Genomic DNA, 20,762 nt, shown 5'->3' with positions numbered 1-20,762 from the left:
ACTGGGAGTCTGCAATTTTATGTTATTCAGGAAACAAATATTTTTCCACTGCATGAAAGACTATGACCCCTACACAATTCTACTAGATCAAATATCGCTGTGAAAATGGAGTTGATTGAGTCTTTGTGAAGAGCTTGCTTCTGGGAAGAGGTTGGCTCGTCCAAATCTTAAACTGGGGCATTTGCCAATTAAAAGAAAAGGGGGGGTGCACAAAACTGAAGAGCAGTACTTATCTAGAGCAGCCTGGATCATAGCAATTGCACCGCATCGTTGTATTTACCATGAGTTGCAGTCCTGGGAGATGGAAGAGCCGGGAGGATAGCGCGTGCCAGAATGTATGCAGGAGCACTCAGAGCTGTCAACGCAGCTACCGCCATCAAGTAGCTTCCCCACTGGATAGTTCAGGCAATGGCAAAAGAGAAAACACACATTAGATCCACTCTTGACAAGTTTTCATTTGCATTCTTATCCAGGGTTACTCACAGAGCTAATTGAAAAGAGCTGGGACTGTCCAAAGAACCTCATGTGAATTGAGGAGTTTCATTCAGATGTCGCTTCTGCCTGTGAACGTGCTCAATTGTGCATTTCTGGAAGCCCCATAGACATCCCATTTAAGCCACTCTGCACAATCACTGGGGGTGGGTTCAAGCCAGAACCCTACATCCAGCCATCTTTAAGGTTAGAGTAACAATGAGTCCTGTGGCACCCTAAAGACTAACATGTATTGGAGCATAAGGTTTTGTGGGTGAATACTCACTTTGTCAGAAAGCTTATGCTCTAATACATCTGTTAGTCTTTAAGGTGCCACAGGACTCATTGTTGCTTTTTACAGATCCAGACTAACACGGCTACCCCTCTGATACTTAAGGTTAGAGTGTGGGAGATGTGGAAGAGGACTGAAATCCAAGCCCAAACCTAGACCTGAATGTTCATGATCAAGGCTAGTCTGGAATTGTAATCAAAATGTAACAGGCCAGGGGCCCATATGTATGGTCACCAGTGGGGGATAGATCCCAGGACCAGTGTCACAAGTCCTTACCAGAAGTACATGTATCAAAGGGTTTCAGTGGTGGGGGGTGGGGGTAGGAGTCAATAGATGGGTAAGAGCATGTAGTGACAGCTGAGGAGAGATGAGTGGGATAGGAGCTGGAGGAGCCACCAGCAGGAAAACAGAGATCCTACATAGTGGCTGTCCAGCCAGTACGCTTTGAGCAGCTGCAGCTTTGCTGGCTGGCCAAGATGGAAGCTGCAGCTGTCTCGGCCAGCAAACAGTAGAAGAAAGTTGCATGCCACAAACAGGCCTGTGAGAGGAACAAAAGTCAAGCTGCTGAGTCAAATCATTCCCCCCTTCACTCACGCAGGAAATCAGGAATGAGCGGATTATGTCTCCAGTAACTCCTTTAAGGACTACCGTGCCCATATTACAGATGGATAAACTGAAGCACAGATAGGTTAAATGTTTTGTCACAGGTGACACAATCGGCCAATGGAATAGCCAGGAATGGAGCAAAGGGTTCCTGGCTTTCAGAGACCCACGCTCACAACTAGAAGACACCTCTTTCCTATATTTACTTCCGAGAAGTCCATCCTAGTGAGAATTTAAACTGGGATCTATGCATTTAAAAGCAGCAGGGCTCTCCAAGGAGAAAATGGAAAGTCTGTATTTTCCTGGCAAAAACAACTAAACATTAAAACTACTATGTGGTGGCCAAGTTGAACTGGCTCCTTTTTCTCTTGGAGCAGAGGCTGGACTGGAGCAGGGAGGAGAAATGCTGGTTAAAATCTCCTCAAGTTCCATCGTAAGCAGATTCCCCGCTCACTTGGTCAGATCCTTCTTGGATGTGGCATGTTATGAAACTCAGGTAAAATTCTCCATCACTAACATTGCACTGAAACAATAAGAACACATATTTGAAGTATTTCTTCCTTTTCTCTCCCTGACACTCATTTAGTTACCTCCTTGCTTCCCTTTGCCATTCCCTCCCTCCATAGCATCTTCTACAGTGCCCTTCCCATCCTCCTCTTACAGCTCCATTCCTCTGCTCTCTCCCGTCACACTTCTCCTGAACTGAGGTGACCAGAGCAGCTACAGTAGAACCTCAGATTTACAAACACCAGAGTTACAATCTGAGCAGTTAACCACACACTTCATTTGGAACCGGACATACACAATCAGGCAGCAGAGACTTAAAAAAAAATACCGTACAGCACAGTACTGTGTTAAACATAAACTACTAAAAAATAAGGAGAAAGTTTTTTTTTTAAATTGACATGTTAAGGAAACTGTTTCTATGCTTGTTTCATTTAAATTAAGATGGTTAAAAGCCGCATTTTTCTTCTGCATAGTAAAGTTTCAAAGCTGTATTCAGTCAATGTTCAGTTGTAAATGTTTGAAAGATCAACCATAACATTTTATTCAGAGTTACAACCAACCTCTGTTCCCGAAGTGTTCGTAACTCTGAGGTTCTACTGTAATTGAAACAACCAGCTGTGAAGCAGGGTAGCAGCAGTACTTCCCAACTAATTAATTCCACTCTCTTGGCTATTCCTTACGCTGTCCAGATTGTGAAATCAGTCAGCTCTGAACAGGGACGGCTCTAGGCACCAGCACGCCAAGCGTGTGCTTGGGGCGGCAAGCCGCGGGGGGCGCTCTGCCGGTTGCCGCGAGGGCAGCAGGCAGGCTGCCTGCGGAGGGTCTGCTGGTCCCGCGGCTTCGGTGGACCTCCTGCAGGCTGCTGCCGAATTCGCGGGACTGGGGACCTCCCGCAGGCAAGCCACCGAAGGCAGCCTGCCTGCCGTGCTTGGGGCGGCAAAATGCCTAGAGCCACCTCTAGCTCTGAAGCAGTTTTGCTACAGTGTTCTAGTTTCAGTTAGCTGTCTTGTTAACACCGCTATGCAGGTATAGGCTATTTTGTGATGCAGAGCAGGGCAGGGTATAGAGTCAGCAGTGCCTGTTGTTCTAAAAGGAATAGTCTAATCCAAACTCTGCTTTGGAGGAACCCATCCAAGCACTATCCAGGCTGTCCTGCTTAGTGTTTATAACCGGATGTGATCAAGCATATTCAGTGCCCTGTTCTTTCAATCATCCAACTCCTGTTTCTCTACTTGCAGCCTGAACACCTCTCATCCAAAGCCATGTCTACACTACAGAATTATGTCAACCTATGTTACATTGACATACAGCTACCGCAGTAATTAAATCGCTTTTGCATGTCCATACTGCTCCTTGTGTCGGCGGCGCGTGGCCTCACCAGGAGCGCTTGCACTGATTTAACTGTCAGTGTGGGGCTTTGTGCGAAGGCTTCTGAAAGCCAGTAACAGTGGACATAAGCAACACAGTGTCTACACTGACACTGCATCGACCTAACTGTGTCAACCTACGCTCTATGCCTCTCGCAGAGGCGGAGTTAAGTCAGCATAACGGGTGAGTTACATCGGTGGGAATGACATTTTAGTGTAGCCGCTGGCAGAGTTAGGTTGACGGAGTCGATCTAATGCTGTAGTATAGACCAGGTCCCAGAATGCTTTGATAACCCGCTGCAGCACATCATCATTTGAGTTTCGTACACAGTTGTCTTTAGAATTGTACAAGCCACTTTGCAAACAAGATGAAAAGTTTAGGAGAATTGCTGCTGCAGGCAAAGGGTGCTGAGCAGTGTTCACCCTGAGTACCAGCAAAAAGCATATACACTTGCTATTGGACACCAAGGAAGATGTGCAGATCTGAAAGGCTAATGCCTTACAAAATGAACTACACTGGGGCTTTACAGACACAACGTTTGTCCAGTGGGAGGTTGAGCAGTAGGAGTTCATAGATTCATAAGACCAGAAGACCTGTATAATATGGGCCATAGGACTTTGCCTGTTAATTAACTGGCCCATAGAGACATTCAAGTTCCCCCACTCTGCCACCTCCCCAGGCCATGTCCTGCACTGACAGAATATAAAAGAAACTGCAATATAATAGGAACAATAGTGAGGTATAAATGGCTGTAAAGACCAATTTAGAATGAAATGTCGATGGCGCGCACACACACACACACACACACACCTCTAGCATTGTTGCCACTCCCCTGCTGTGAAACATGCTTTCCGCATGTTAAAGCTTACTTAGTTACATGAGGTATCTGGTAAATTACTAGACAGAGTTAAACATACATCTTTGTACACACCAGTGAAGTCAGCACTATAAACATGAACTACAAGGCTATTCCCTCTTAGAGAAGCAAGTGGAGGGAGAACATGGTTTCTACAGCCAAAGATCAAGCTTTCTTCATATGGCAGTGATGGACATATTAGAGGAAGAGAGAAAAAACACATAGACCAAACTCTGCTCAGCTTAGCCATGCAAATAGCCCCAATGAGATAATTTGTATGAAGAAGGCAGTATGAACAATTTGCCCCATAGATTTAAACCACTAAGGATCCTCCTGAACAAAATGTAAAATATCTCCCCTTTTTGCTTTAATAATCCCCCTCAGTAGAATCGTCTCATCTTCTTCTTCTGAGAGTTGGATCCTCTAACCTGAAGTAATTCAGAAGAAATTTGTAGAGTTGTAGGCATCACATGGTGCAACCCCTGGCCTGGAAGGAATTCCTGCTGCACTAACTGGTGCTGATGTTCACAAAGACATTTATTTTTTTAGTTGAACTTAAATAGAAGTCCTTTCATAGAGCAAGCATACAGACAGTATAGAAACTGACCTATTCTAGGGCACACACAAAGAGAAGTGCTGATTTCAGGAACATTTGAAGACAGACACTGGTTTTCTTCTTCTCGTAAAATAGGTAACATCATTGCCAAATGTTTCTCTGTGTAAATAAATCAGTAAATAAATTACCAGGGCAGCTGCAGCCATCAGCACATTGTCCTTGACAAACTTCATTGATATTCAGACTCTGGCAGGTTTTGACACAAGGAGATACACACTCCTTATACTCCATGCCAACTGGACATCTTGGCCCTGAAACAATTAAACAAAATTAGAAATACATATCCCTTAATAACTGTTAATCTCTTTAATTATCATAGAACAAATGACCAGGGTCAGAGATGAGGTCAGATCCTCACTGATCAATGATTTCATTTTCGGGAACAAAATATTTAATAGATGTTAATTTTGTTGCTTAATTTGACAGTTGCATCTGCCACTCTGTTCTATACAAGAACAAGACCTCTGTGAAAGCTTGAAAGCTTATATATTTCATCAACAGACGTTTGTCCAGTAAAGATATTACCTCACCCGCCTTGCCACTTTGTTCTATAGACATGTTTAAGGTTAAAAAAAAAAGTTTTTTCACAAATCACATATCATCCATGGAAAGAAAGCAAATTACGTGACAATAATTCTGAGTGGAATCTGTGTGATCCAATACTGAGAAAAGCCCTGCAAGGATATCTAGCTGCTTCCAATACAGAAATGGATTATTTACCTCCTAAAGACCCTCACATTTGTAAAACTCATTCACTTTGTCACACTGCTGTCTTGTATTGTCAGGGAGAAGTGAATCAGGTGTGGAACCTAGAAATCCCAAAATATATCCTGGAGCTGGCCCAGCCTTAACATGCATGGGTTCATCCTCAGCTTCTTTTTATGAACTATCATCAAATTTCCAGTTAATTCTATTTCCCAATGACATTACTCATGGGACACACATAGCATGGCAGAGACAAATTTACTCAGAATGCTTGTATCAGAGGGCCTTCTGGTGACAACCACATGGACTGATTTGCACTGACAACACTACACCACGCAAGCAGAGTTTCTTTGCTGGGCAAGATGCTTCCGTAAAAGCTAACACAAAAGAAAGCAATGTCCTCACATTAGGATTAGGGCACAGAGTAGTCTCTTTCCCAGGGGACCATATGCCACACAGGCCTCATGTCTCTAGGAAGCAGCATAAGGTCCTTACCAGCAGAAGAAAAATATATCTAAGCTTGTCGTGACAGATATGACAATTTCCTTCAATATCCTGGACATTGTGGAATTAAGATAAAATTTACTGAGGTTATGTTTACACTGTGCACCTTATAGCAGCACAGCTGTGCCACTACAGCCATGCCACCATGTAAGGAGTGAGCTCTCCCGCCAACAAAATAAATCTTCACCCAACAGGAGGCGGTAGCTTTGTGGTCAGGAGAGCATCTCCCATCGACAAAGCGCTGTTCACACCAGCACTTTTCGTCAGTAAAACTTCTGTCAGCCAGGTGTGTGTTTTTTTCACACCCCTGACCGACAAAAGTTTTACCAATGAAAGTGCAGCGTAGACAAAGCATGGGTTAAATTTAATGCCCTCGGGGTCCGTTGTATTAAAAATGCAATTGTGTATTTGTTATTGAGAACTGTTTATAATTTCTCTATGAGACTGACTAATGCAATTTCTGGGAAGGATTAGAAATGTCAAAGGACTTTTAGGACAATACATGTGAAGTGGATTTCCTTGGAAATACTGGGTGTGACTAGACTGCAAATGACTCATGGGGGAGGGGGTGATGTCCATCCTTTTGAAGCTGTGCCTTTTGAAGCTGTGCCATTGTCCACTAATTACCTGCTCCTGGAAACTCCAGATCAAAGACCCCTAAAGGGTACGCTAAAACTTTTCATGAGTGTGCTAGTTCTGAGCTGAGGCTGTTATGAACTTGTGATCAAGAAGAGACTCCTTGGTGGGCTTTGAAGGACTAATCACCTGCCTCAGCCCTTGTTCGAGTTGAGGTGATCTCTGCTAAGCTTATTAGCATGTGTAGTTCTTTTATTAGTTTTAATATGTTTTCTCAGCAGTGCTTTTACCGTAAGAATAAAATGTGCTTGCATAGAAAGAACTGCTTGGTAAATCATAACTGTGGCCAGCTACACTGTTACTAGTCTCTGAAGAGCAAGCAAGCAGGCCTGCTTAGGCAGACTGACTGCTGGTGAATTCATAGTATAATCAGGGAGCTGTTCAGTCTCGGTCAGAAAGGAGAGAGATGGAGGTCTCCACCCAACAGACGTGACAGCTGGGGAGCAGGAAACTAGAGTGGGTGTCCTTGCTGGGCCAGAGATGGCGAGTACAGGTGCAGTGGCCTAAACTATGACACTTATCTCCTCTCCCAAAGAGTAAACAAGGAAAAACAAATGCTGTTGATCTGTGGGTTTGACTAAAACCACAAATGAAAAGAAACCACCCTTCCCAACAGGATGGAGAATGGTTCTGGCCCTCCCCACTGGCAAACCAGGGGCTTGATTTTCCCTGCCTCACACCTTGTGTAGTTATTTCTGTCAGTGTAAGGAGAGTGTAATGTGGATGTAACACACCACCAGATCAGAATGGTAGCATCGTACACACACTTTGTACTAGTGTTAAAAACTACACAAAGTGCAGGGCAATGGAGAGACTCATACCCCAAAGAAGTAAGATTGCCCCATTTATTAGCCCATCTCTCCTGACTGGCAGCTCAAACAGATGTTCTGGAAGAGGGCACGTTCTCATCTCTTCCTCCCACTCTCTGCCCTCACAGACTTTTAGACGCTTCTTTGACCTGCTGGGTATTGGGTATGAACACCCTGTCACCTGTCCCTAATGAATGTGTACTTCCCTGGTCAAAATAGGGTGATCATGTCTTGAGTCACATATTATCTGGAAGTTTATTGGCAGAGTTAGAAATCAAGCCACCTCATCCTAAAGCTCATGGCTGGCAGCACTCTACTGATAATGGAGCCACATCATGGATAGACACTCCCGTAGAGTAGATTCAAGCTAGTAAAGAATGAGGCAACAAAATAATCTTGCTAGATAAACCAGGAGAGGAGTAAAAGCTTTTTCTGACAGACCCTCTCAACTGCAATGTATAGATTTGTGGGTTAAGCAATAATAGCCTTACGGGGAAGCTTTGGAATCGTAATGATATAAACTTACTACATGAGCTGTCGTTGGGCCAGCCATCCACAATCACTCCTTGCTGAGCGCAGCTCCTGGCATACTCAAGGAAAGTTGGACAGTGACAGTGCATGTCCTGAGCACAGGTGCACAAGTCTTCTTCACAGAGACCAATGAATAGCTCTGGATCAACTCGATGGTGGCATTTGGAGAATACTGAAGATGTCCTTAGCAGCTGGCACCTTTCCATGATGTCCTGTGTAATTAGAACAAGTGAGAGGGAAAAATCAAAATATTGTTACAAACTGTTTAGATCAGTGTTCCTCAACCAGTGGGTCATGATTTGGGGGGGGGATGGTATGAAAGACAATCTGGGGGTTTGTGGGGCTTTGAAAATTTTAATATAATCTAAAGCAAAAGAAATGTCACTCCTCCACCCCACACACACTGTTACTCTTCAAGGTCAATTATTAGAGTTGTAGTGTCATAAATTTTAGAGCCAGACGGGACCACCAGATCATCTAGTCTCACCTGCTGTACATCACAGGCCAATAAGCACCACCCAGCCACCTCCACACTAAACCCAACAATCAGAATTATACCAAATTATTACATCCCTCAGGAGACTAAACTATTATGTGGCACAGGCAGAGAACAGAAAAGACCGGTGTGCGTCAATGTACCTATGTTAACCTCTTGACACACACACATACACAAATAAATTATATCAATGACAACAATAAAGTCTAATATTATATTGCCCAATTCTAATATTTTTATCTAGACCCTGTTTTTTCACTGCAGGATTAGAAGATGAGTAAGTGTCACAGAAGTCATGGGAGTTACTCTGACCCTTGAATTTCCATACCAACATTTGACATAATGGCTGTGAGCTAACTGCTTTTATATATAAGTAAAATATAGGTATATGCCGGGAAGCAATAAATAAATAGTTAATCTGAGTCTGACCTATTAAATGTTTAGCTGCTGGTGGTAGGAGAGAGATAATTTAAACTTTCCAAGATGTTCCAAGGACTTTGTTTGACAAATTATAGCTGATTTTTCCTTCTTTTGATGAATCTTGTCAATGTATCAATACAATTGATTACTGATAATTAAATTTGAAAATATAAACAATTATAAACTGGTTAAAAGATAGGAAACAAAGGGTAGGAATAAATGGTCAGTTTTCAGAATGGAGAGAGGTAAATAGTGGTGCCCTCAGAGGTCTGTACTGGGCCCAGTCCTATTCAGCATATTCATAAATGATCTGGAAAAAGGGGTAAACAGTGAAGTGCAAAATTTGTAGATGATACAAAACTACTCAAGATAGTTAAGTCCCAGGCAGACTGCGAAGAGCTACAAAAGGATCTCTCAAAACTGGGAGACTGGGGAATAAAATGGCAGATGAAATTCAGTGTTGGTAAATGCAAGTAATGCACACTGGAAAACATAATCCCAACTATACATATAAAATGGTGGGGTCTAAATTAGCTGCGACGACTCAAGAAAGAGATCTTGGAGTCATTGTGGATAGTTCTCTGAAGACATCCACACAGTATGCAGCGGCAGCCAAAAAAGCAAACAGGATGTTAGGAATTATTAAGAAAGGGATAGATAATAAGACAGAAAATATCATATTGCCTCTATATAAACCCATGGTACTCCCACATCTTGAACACTGAGTTCAGATGTGATCGCCCCATCTCAAAAAAGATATATTGGAATTGGAAAAGGTTCAGAAAAGGGCAACAAAAATGATTAGGAGTATGGAACGGCTGCCAGATGAGGGGAGATTAATAAAATTGAGACTTTTCAGCTTGGAAAAGAGACAACTGAGGTGGGATATGACAGAGGACTATAAAATCATGACTGGTGTGGAGAAAGTAAACAAGGAAGTGTTATTTACTCCTTCTCAAAACACAAGAACTAGGGGTCACCAAATGAAATTAATAGGCAGCAGGTTTAAAATAAACAAAAGGAAGCATTTTTTCACACAATGCACAGTCAGCCAGTGGAACTCTTTGCCAGAGGATGGCCAAGACTATAACAGAATTCAAAAAGAACTAGACAAATTCATGGAATCATAGATTATTAGGGTTGGAAGGGACCTCAAGAGATCATCTAGTCCAACCCCCTGCTCAAAGCAGGGCCAATCACCAAATGGCCTCCTCAAGGATTGAACTCACAACCCTGGGTTTAGCAGGCCAATGCTCAAACCACTGAGCTATCCCTCCCTCCTGATGGAAGATAGCTCCACGAAGGACTATTAGCCAGGATGTTTAGGGACAGTGTCCCTAGTCTCTGTTTGCCAGATGCTGGGAAGGGCGACAGGGGATGGATCACTTGATGATTGCCTGTTCTGTTCATTCCCTCTGGGGCACCAGGCATTGGCTACTGTCGGAAGACAAGAAACTGGGCTAGATGAACCTTTGGTCTGACCCAGGATGGCCATTCTTATGTTCTTATTATTAATAAGCATAGAATTTGCAGCATCCAGCAGAAAAGTAATACAGATGTGGGAGCGAATGATTCCAAAAAGCCCCATTTTCTGAATCACTGTGAGTTTGTAACTAATCTTTGGCCACTTAGGAACACTCACTTGTAACTATGCTGCACACCATTATCCCTCAGATGTCCAGAATGATAGCAGGATAAGAAAATAATTCCTCTAGCTCCAAAGGCCTTTCCCACTACTATTGGAGCTAAAGGAGAATATCAGTTAGGTGTTGCACCAGAGGGTCTGTTTTACACAGGCACAAGCTGCTCTTTGTGAATGGAGACATGTGCCTGCATGGAGAAACTTGCAGGACTGAGGTGGTTACACTGTGCTGCACAAGTAGCGAGCACCGGGGATTGACAAGCATTCCTTTTTCTGCTAACTAGTACTTGCTTTTCTCTATCAGGAGGGACATTATTCAGCCTAATATTCATGCTGAAGCTGTTCTGATTCCATTCAGTAAAGGGCAGTAATTAGAACTGGCAGTGTAGTGGCCAGATGCCAAGTATCAGAGCTGGAGTCAGGAACCAGGAGCAGGGTAGGAGCAAGAGTGATCGATCAACAGCTGCTAGGCAGAAGCACTGAGCAACCAGTAACTGCTGCTGCTGAGTTTAAAAGCAGGCCGGCTGGCTCCCTTCAGCCAATCAGGCAGTTCTACACAATGCAGCTGAGCTCATTAATCTGCCTGGAGGTTGGGCTTGGCTAATCCTCAAACTCAGCTGAAGGCACTCAATCCTGGCAGACAGACACCAACAATTCCCAATGGCGGTAACTTGTGAGATTTCAGAATTTGTTTTCATGCCTGGCTGGAACAAAACTAAAATCTTTCAGAGGTTTTCACAAAAACCGGTGTGTCCAAGACCCAGGTTTCAGTCTCTGCTCAGCCTGATTCAGAGTAGAGTTTTTCCTCCCAAATCATTCTCAGTCAGGCAGAGTAGGGGCTTAAACCTGTCCTCTCACAACAGTGCCATAGTCACCCAGCCATAGAAAATCTCTTCACTTTCTTTTCAACCTTCCTGACAAGTTTAATGGAAACTGATATGGTCCCCACAAAACATTTCAGCTTCCCAAAACAGCACATTTTGCCAAAATGAAATTTCATAACATTTTCACTGACCACCTCCAGCAGTTCACTATTATTTAATCACTATCCTAACCTCAGTTTAATATAATATAAATTATTTTCTTTTTTAATGTAGATCAGTGTAAAGATGTAAGGAGTTGATAGTATTATTCCATGAGAAATTTAAAAGGCCACTGATTTAATGTGTGGTAAATTACTCGTGATTGGAGATGGGATCAAGCCATAACATTCTGACCTGGATTTTGAATCCCCTTCTCCAGTTTCAGAAACATTCAGTTGCCGCGGTATAGTTCAGCTAGCTGCAAAATTTAGGTCTGGACCCCACTTTGGATTCTAAACAACCCTCGAGACTGGAAAAGTTTGGATCCCAGAATTTTAACCAAGTTACATTTCTATGATCTGTTGCTACAGGGTATTGCTGTAAGATTGTGGAGTTTAAGCCTTAATGGAAAAGAATCTCTGCAAATGTTTAACAGGACATTGCCAATTTGCAAAAAGATCAGTTTATTTTGTACATTTGACAGCACTCCATGTATAGTCAGTTTCACTGTTTTCCACTCTATCATTAATTTGTTTCAGACATATTTTTAAAGGAGGCCGCTGATTCTGGGTGATTAGTGTGAGATGCCACAGACCTGATTTTCAGAAACACTGAGCCACAAAACTTCACCTGGAGTTTTGGGTGCTCAGCACCTCTGAAAAATCAGGTCCAAGGCATCTCACTTTGGAGACCCAAATCAATGCCCCTTGAAAATTCTGGCGTTAATCAGTTCCCCCTGATGTTTTTATGGGCTCTTTCACATAGCAACAGGGGAGAAAATAAAAATATAGGAAACTGTGATTGTAAACCCACAAAAAATTACAGGGATATTTAGGAACAAATGTAGGATCTGATGCTACTTTGTTTATTTTTAGGTTTTTTTAATTCATCTGATTTCAAGTTGGCAGCGTCATTTAAATGTAATTGGTGGCACCATGGCATGGATGATTCTTTTTTATCACAACTTCTCTTCTCCCCTAATCCCACTGCACAAAATCATCAGTGGAATTTTATACATTCTTCTGATTTCTTTTGCACTGCATTTCTGTTGCTCTCTGAATTGCATAACAAAGACAAATGCCATTAAATAGATATTACTAAAAAAAAATCTTTAAGGCAGAGTAAAACATTTTAACATAAAAACAAAGAACTCTATTTCCTTTATGTTTGAAATCTATTGTGCATAGATAAAGACAATATGTTCTATATATCATCTGGAAGGGATTTGCTTTGGGGTGGTTCTAATGTTTCTGGACTTTCATTTTATTTGGTTTTCTCATAGCTTCCTTATCGAATAAAGAAAGTTAAAGACGTCTGGCTGATTATAAGCTCTCTGAAGCAGACACCTATCTTTCTGTGTTATGTTAGGTGCCTTCTACATCTTTGGGTGTGGTATAAATAATACACAACTTGCCACACTGACTCAGCCAAGCTTTCTCCCACACGCTGCAGGAGCTTGTGTGAGACACCAGGGTAAGAGAGATACGGGGCCACTGTGTTATATCCTTGGGGCAGCCGGTGTAGGAAGCAATCACTTGAGGCCAGAGAGCAGGCAGCTAACCAAAACCTCCATTTTATTTACATATATACAGAGAGCACCTCAGCCGGTTGAAACCGGTTGAGCTAACCCATAATAATCTAACTCAGTTGCCATAGCAACAAAACCATGACAACCAAATACACAACATATTCCTCCCCCCCTAATAAGAACATCCCCTAAATAAAACACACACTAGACTAGAGAAGGAGGGTAGACTGCCTCCATTCCCGGCTAAACCCTGGGGATTATTTTGCCCCATAACCGTGGGTTCGCCCTAGCTAAAGGTCCAGCCGATGAGGAGGCCTTCTGTCTCTAGGTGGATTACGGCGAACTACTGGTGTTATTGCACCCGAAAGCACTAGGGGCTCAGGGTCCGCAGCACGAACAGGTGAGGAGGTGGTATCAGCTCGTGCTGGGCAAAGGGGTATCTCAGCCGCCGGCAGTAATGGAGGAGCAGTCAGAACAGGTGACTATTCGCCTCAACTGCAGATGGGTGATCTACATGTCGCCGCCAGGTAAGATTCCCTGCAGTCCGGACTGTGTAGGAAACAGGTCCTGTTTGAGTGATGACTGTGGCCGGAACCCATTTAGCTCTGGAAGTATAATTCCGAGCCAAAACTGGCTGTCCCGGGCTAAAGGTTCGGTCTTTTGCTCTGGGTGCCCGTCTGATGACTTGATATTGCTGCTGATGTTGCACAATTTGTCGGGGTTCAGAAGGTTTCAGCAGATCAAAGCAAGTAAAAAGGTATCCAGACGCTTTTGAATGGAGTGTTGTCCCCTTGCTGATTTCAAAGCGTTTTTCATTGTCTGCACAAATCTTTCAGCTAATCCGTTGGTGGACGGATGATATGGTGCTGACGTGATGTGATGTATCCCATTTGCTTTCATAAAATTTTGAAACTCCTGAGAAACGAACTGCGGTCCGTTGTCGCTCACAAGTTGTTCTGGCAGACCAAAACGACTAAAGAGTCCTCGTAGTTTTTGGATAGTACTCTCTGCAGAAGTGGACTGCATTATAGAGACTTCTGGCCATTTAGAATGGGCATCTATTGCCACCAAGAACATGCTTCCTTCAAGGGGGCCAGCAAAGTCAACGTGAATACGTTGCCACGGGTTTTCAGGCCAGTCCCATGGGTGTAGGGGTGCCCACTGGGGTGCATTCCTCACACCCTGACATGACATACAAGCTTTTGCCTTCTCTTCAATAGCGCTGTCCAGTCCAGGCCACCAAAAATAGCTTCGTGCAATTTCCTTCATGCGCACTATTCCACAGTGACCGGAATGTAGGTGGGCACTATCTTGGTGTTTGAAAAATTGATGTCAGAGGTCGATGGTCTGTGAGAAGAGTAAATTTTCGCCCAAACAGGTACTGATGAAACTTCCGAATTCCCACTGTAACTCCATGACTTGGTGGGAGTTAATCTTGATTTATACCATTGTAAATTAGAGGAAAATCAGGCCCATAAGCTATGCACCTCTCCATTTGCCTTCCAAGGTCTTGAGATAAACAAGATTCACGTCAGCACTGGCTCTCTTTGTTGTAGACAGAGAATACTCATCCTTATGCATCTTACCTTGTTCCCATTGAAGTCAACTGCAAAATTATCTGGTTACCAGGACTTTATTTATAGCTATAATACTCGAAGAATAGACAAGGACACCATGGAAGATAGCCTCCAAGTACTATTTCTAAGGGAAGGTAAAATCTTGAAAGTGAGGATCACATTTAAGAATGTATAAAAACCTTTTACCACTCTAAAAAGCAGAGATCTCTTCCTGCAAGAGCATTGCTGCAAACACTGTTCTTTGGTCCATCTGTATTACAAATACAGCTGTGTTGGGGCACTCCATTATAAAACAGTTTGGTTTTGTCTGTGAACATAGAACTAAACTGTTGTAACTATGTGATAGGAACTGTGACACAACTCTTAAGATAAAGGACCCAAACTGAGCATGGGTGTAAAGGTAGATATAACTTCTTACTGGCTTACATTAAGGCTGAATTTCATGCTAGAGTTACAGCTCCTTAAAGGAAAAAAAAAAAAAAAAGCTCTATGATCCAGCTGAGGCACAACCTTGTTCTAACTGTGTACCTCCTGGTTGTGTAATTGCAGGCAGGACCTTCGTGAGCCAGGCATAAGACAACTATTATGATCATAATGTTTAGTACAGAAGTGCCTAAAGACCAAATAAGAATGGGGCCCCATCGTGCTAGGCACCGCACAAACACAGAGTAGTAGTGTCAAAATCTAATCCCTTGTACAACTTCCCAACCTCACGTCCAAGGATCAGTCTTTCCCATATCTTGTCTCCTACAACGTTCCACTCTTCCAGCAATGCCATTCTTAGTGCCCCATTCAGTTCCTTCTCCCAATAACCCCTCCTTACACCTTCCATCCATGGGATGACTCCCGTACCCAGGTTGCCAACCCATCATTCCCTCTTCATTTAATCCTTCCTAAAGTCCCACTCTTTCCTCAATGCCCACAAGCAGTGAGCTCTTAACCACAAATAAAATATTCACTTTTGTTAACTCCCACTCTGGATTTCCCAGCATGTCCTGTCTTCCACATGTCTGGTTTTTTTTAACAGTGAGCTCTAGGAGGCAGGAACTATTTGTGTTCTGTACAGTACAGTGTGGAGCTTATTGTTCATACTATGAACAATAATAATTACAATTTTCTCCTGTGATGGTCTGTCTATTAGGGCTGGTTGGGAATTTTCTCTCTAAATTAATTTTTGACAGACAGAAAATTTCCACAAAATTAAATTTTCGGCGGGACAGAAATACTGCTGATTCCTGTAACCAGGCTAAAACCCAGTCTGTATGAACCAAGTCATTAACATGGTTACAGATCATAGTTAAACACAATTAGCCAAATGTACGCACACTGCAAACTGCAAGCAGTACAGGGGCAAGCCTTGTCCCTTGCATCTATTGTAGTGGTAGCATAGCTTAGATCTGGGAGTCTTGCTTTATACAGGCATTTGTTATGCAGCTATTGCATGACTGAGCACAATTACTTACATGACAAACTTTTCTGGACACTAAAAACTATCAGAGGGGAAACAATATGTTTTCCTCAACCTTAACAATTGTTAGGAAATTGATTAAATCATAAGTGTATGAATTAACCTCAGCCCGTGATCTCATTTACTTATCCATCCCTAGAGTCAGCTGATAGGTCGTCACCACATGATGATACTTCATTTTCTCGGTGACTGAGATCATCACCCCAACACAGTGGTTAAAGTAGATGAAGAGAGGCTGGGGAGATAACCAGGTTTAGAAGCCATCATCAGTGGTCTGGGTTTTATGAGATGATGCAGTGTTGCATCCTCTTGTGCTGCAGCAAGAGGAAAAGAATGGGAACCAGGGAATACATGCATCTGAAGGGAGTTCAAGTCTCCAGGCAGGGCCATAGCCATCCAAGCAAAACCATGTGCACGGGTAGAGCAAGCATATTGCTGGTGCTTCCCATCCCCATTTCCTAGCAGGATAGAGAATGTGGCCAGGGTGCAGAATCTGTACAGATGCACAAAACAGGTAACGGTGGGGGTTTAGGGGGATCCTTCAATGGAACATTGTCAAATGCAGGGAACTGCATTAAAGACATGGCAAGACAGAGATTTTATGCAAAAATCAACAGAGCTGGTGTGTGCACTGAGGTGAGGTGGGGTGGGGACTGTCTCCCTGGAGCGGAGAGGGAGGCAGCAGGAATTCTTTCTGTTCCCTTATCCAGTGGAGGAGAAAGGCAGAGAGCAGGCAGGACTGACCTTCCTTCAGAGGAGAGGAGGTATATAGGGGTGTCACAGTCAGGATACCTCTTCTTCCCCCATTAGTGGCTGTTTCACACCCTGGCAGGAAAGGTTAGGAGCCCCAGAATTAATGCAACTTCAGCTTCTCCTGCCTGGGAAGTGTTCACCTCACTAGCCAGAGCAAAAGGGGAAATCGGGGAAAGCAGGGGGAGCTGTCCTCCCCCAACTCCTCTCACTATTACCCCTGCACCCAGACAGTTTCCCTGTCAGAGTTTTCATCTTGCCATGAGTAATCTGTATCCAAGCAATTCCTTTTTTTCAAACCAATTTACAGGGCTCCACTGTTTGTCATACTTAATGCTAGACGTTGTATTGAAGTCAATGCAAGAGCTCTAGTTTTGCCTTTGGATCAGGCCCATAGAGCTGTTCATCTTCCAAAGCATTTATTCAACAAATTAAATTGTGAGGCATCTCTGCAGAGACATGGTCTGAAACAGCAATTTGTGGGGGAAGAAAAGACAAGAACTCCAGATCTAGATGGGGGAGAGTAATGACATGAACCAAAGCTATTGTTTTCTTCCCCTACCAGCTGACTGCCTCAGATCCAAAGGGGCTGAGAGACGGGGGAGATTTGCATTCCTGAAGCTGAAGCTAGCAAACAAAGGAATCTGTTTCTTGATTGAAAAGATCAGAATTCTTCAGCAAGCCCTCACTTTTGCTGGACTTCTATTAATAGTACAACGTTTATTCATGGCAGTGAATAAATTAAATCAATGTTTGTCAAATGCTGTGGGCTCAGGAATTCACAGTATAGAGGAGTTCATTTCATTGGCCTGCGGAGCAAATGTCGTCTTGCAAAGCAGCAATATTTAAAGTGATTTATATAGAAGCAACTGTAAATTCTAATCCACTCTGTAAACTGTGTTCATTCTGCTTTAGAATCAAGGCCAGGGCTGGGTGATTGCTGTGGCCTTGTCTACAATGGAAGAATTTTCCAACAAATTCAAACTGATTTTGATAGACAAAGCTCCAGTGGCCCCAACCAGTTATAAGAACTGTTCCAGGGCCTCATCCACACTGCAGTTCCAACCAGCTTTAGAATGGGTTTGTATTTTGGTGCAGTCAAGCAAACCAAACCCAGCAAGTCTCACAGAGCCTTAGCACCATAAATAAGGCAGATTTCAATCAACTCAAAAACCAAGGTAAAAACTCTCCATAGACCTAAACTCAGGCTTAGGAAAAAGATGTTCACTGTCATTATCCATTACTATTAACTGCCGCTATGAATGACAATGAACAGTTATTGGACCAGAGAAAGAGTGAGGATTATTCTGGAGTCTAGTGGTCAGGGCACTCACCTAGGATGTGGGAGACCCAAGCGTAAGTCCCTGCTCCAAGGTCTAATTATTTATAAAGAGTGGAACAGCTTAAGCAGGAGAGAGGAGACTCAATCAAGAATATCTCATCGTTCAGTGGTTAGGGCACTCTTCAGGGAAGAGGGAGGACCCCTGTTCAAATCCCCTCTCCACGTCAGACAGAGGCGGGAATTGAATCCAGCTCTGCTACATCCCAGGTGAGTTCCCTAATCACTGGGTTAATAATTGTAAGGCCTCCTTCCCAGTCCCCCCAAAAATATTTTGACCAAAACTATTGTATTTTGGAACATTTCTGTCAAATTCGTGAATTGTTCCAGGTCAATCAAAACTGCATTTTTTGGTGAATAAATAATTAATCTGAAAAATTTCAGCCAGCTCTAGATGAAAGTTAGCTCAGGTATGTCTCCACATACCACAATGACACCTCTGATTGCCGTGAAGACATACGAGATGGGGTAGGCAGGGTTCCACTTGCACCCATAGTTAACAACACATTTTCTCAGCCTAGATTCTAGGGGCCTGGGGCTACAAGGGTGGGGTTGCTAGTACATTCCGATGAATTTTAGAATGTTTAATAGAAATACCGTTATTCAGAGGCTCAAAAGGTTTAGGGGTCTGTGTAAATAGCCAGAAGCTCCTCTGAACATAAGTAATCTCCTCCTCCGTGTGGCTGAGTAATGAACAATCAAATATCTCCAGAGCAAGAACTTCTACACTGTATTTCCTCTATCATCTTAGGCCCAACTTAAAAAGCATTGATCTAGATTAGCCCCGAGCTTCCAACTACTCAGCCAAATTCTGATCACAGTTATTTCACTGTCAATCTAGAGCTATGCCAAAGTCAGCCGACTAACTCTGAATTCACACCAGCGTACACAAGATTAGCACTAAACGGGTTAAAATTTGATTTCACCATAACCACCACAATCTGTAATACTGAATGCACAGTAAGTGAATTCTTAAATAACTGCTTTGTTCCTAAAGCAGTGAGGATTTGTACGTGTTTACTGCATGCCTAATGGAAACAGAGGGCATATTTATACCTGCAAAGCAGAGGCAATAAAGGATAGACGGAGCCCAAGGGAAAGACCCTTGGCTGAGTCACAGCATCTTTGCATCACTCCAGAAAAACAACTCTACCCCCATGATGACTAATTTGAGGATCCCCTGCCTTGGGGAATCCTTGGGGAAGGTGCAGTCACCAGAGCAGCTACTAAGGCAGCACCTGTTGCAGCAGCTGTGGAAAAAAGAGGCATGACTGAGGCCTCCTTACACATTGGTGATCTCCAGGTGCCAGGATATTCCCCAAGTGCTCTTGGCACCTGGTGCAGTTTAGAGCAGCCTTCAGGCAAGCTCTTTTCAGCATTGGGCAACCAAGGATGCACATAGGCAGGATATAAGTGGCACCTTTGCACACAGCCCTCCTGAGCCTTGCCCAGTGCTTCTTTCGCCACAGCCCAGGAGTATTTTTATGCAGCCTTCAGAGGAGACTGCTACGGTGGGTAATGGCAAGAGAAAAAGAGGATGTTCACTAACTGGGGATAAGTTGTATTACTGAGGGGATTTTTTTCCCCTCAGTGTCCAGATGTTGGTCAGAACAGTACTGTGATAATATGAAAATCTGGGGGTACTATGAGGTCAGTCTCCATTTGCCTCTGGCACTGCAATCAGCAGAATGGCCCTAAAAGTATTCTTCAGCAAATGTCACTACTAAACCAGTTAACAGCGTGATCATGGCATGCCCAAGCAGCACATGCATTGCACTGATGACAGTTCTCTGATGACCGATTGGACTGACTTGCACTGCACCTGTATCAGACTCCCAAGTGCAACTAAGAGCCATAAAATGCAGCCCCGGCTGCCCTCATCCCCTAACTATTCAGTAAGGACAGAATTGATCAGCTGCAGATTTTTAGTGGTAGGAAGCTCAAACAATAGAACATTTCTGTTCCTCTTCCAAAGAAGATCTGAGCAGCAGGGCCACCCAGAGGATTCAGGGGGACTGGGGTCTTTGGCGGTGGGGGGCCCCCACTGCCAAATTGCCGCCGAAGACCCGGCACTTCGGCGGCGGGTCCAGCGGTGGAAGGACCCGCCGCCGCCAAATTGCCCACAATGACCCAGAGCAGAAGAAGCTCCAGGGGCCCGGGCCCCATGAGAGAGTTTTCTGGAGCCCCCGGAGCGAGTGAAGGACCCTGCTCCAGGGGCCCCGAAAAACTCTCGTGGGGCCCCTGCGTGGCCCGGGACCTGGGGCAAATTGCCCCTCTTGCCCCCCCTCTGGGCGGCCCTGCTGAGCAGAAGTAACTTTTGTGGGACTGTGCATTTGCTATCAATCAAATGCACACCCGCTGAGATGGAAATTATGTAGAGACTTGTCACCCCTGAAAAGCTGCCAATTCACACTGTCACAAAGGTTTGGTGCCCCTGGGTATTAGTTAAATCAGTGAACAGGAGTTGCTGGATCAAAGGGACACATCATATTAAAAATACATTTTTTGTCAGTTCCAGGGCCCGACCCTGCAATGAGGGCCATGCAGGAACATCACTGGTTCCACACAGACCTACTTGTATGCATCTCATCACAAGATCAGGACCAAACCTCTTTGCCTGCA

General features: G+C 43.7%; 1 protein-coding gene across 1 annotated transcript in view; it reads right to left on the bottom strand.

Moving 5' to 3' along the window:
* The window catches only part of VWF (von Willebrand factor), a 224,898-nt gene that overhangs the window by 183,861 nt on the left and 20,275 nt on the right, over nucleotides 1–20,762 (bottom strand). Inside the window, exons 7-9 of the mRNA XM_044996564.1 lie at nucleotides 7,894–8,110; nucleotides 4,842–4,964; nucleotides 281–392 (exon numbers count right to left, since the gene is read on the bottom strand). Of these exons, the coding sequence (XP_044852499.1) occupies nucleotides 281–392; nucleotides 4,842–4,964; nucleotides 7,894–8,110 (452 nt within the window). The remainder of the gene's footprint in view (nucleotides 1–280; nucleotides 393–4,841; nucleotides 4,965–7,893; nucleotides 8,111–20,762) is intronic.

This window comes from Mauremys mutica, chromosome 1, assembly GCF_020497125.1.
Source record: "Mauremys mutica isolate MM-2020 ecotype Southern chromosome 1, ASM2049712v1, whole genome shotgun sequence".
In the NCBI taxonomy this organism is placed as follows: domain Eukaryota; kingdom Metazoa; phylum Chordata; order Testudines; family Geoemydidae; genus Mauremys; species Mauremys mutica.
Note: the sequence above shows the minus strand (reverse complement) of the source record. Positions and strands in the feature narration are given on the sequence as shown.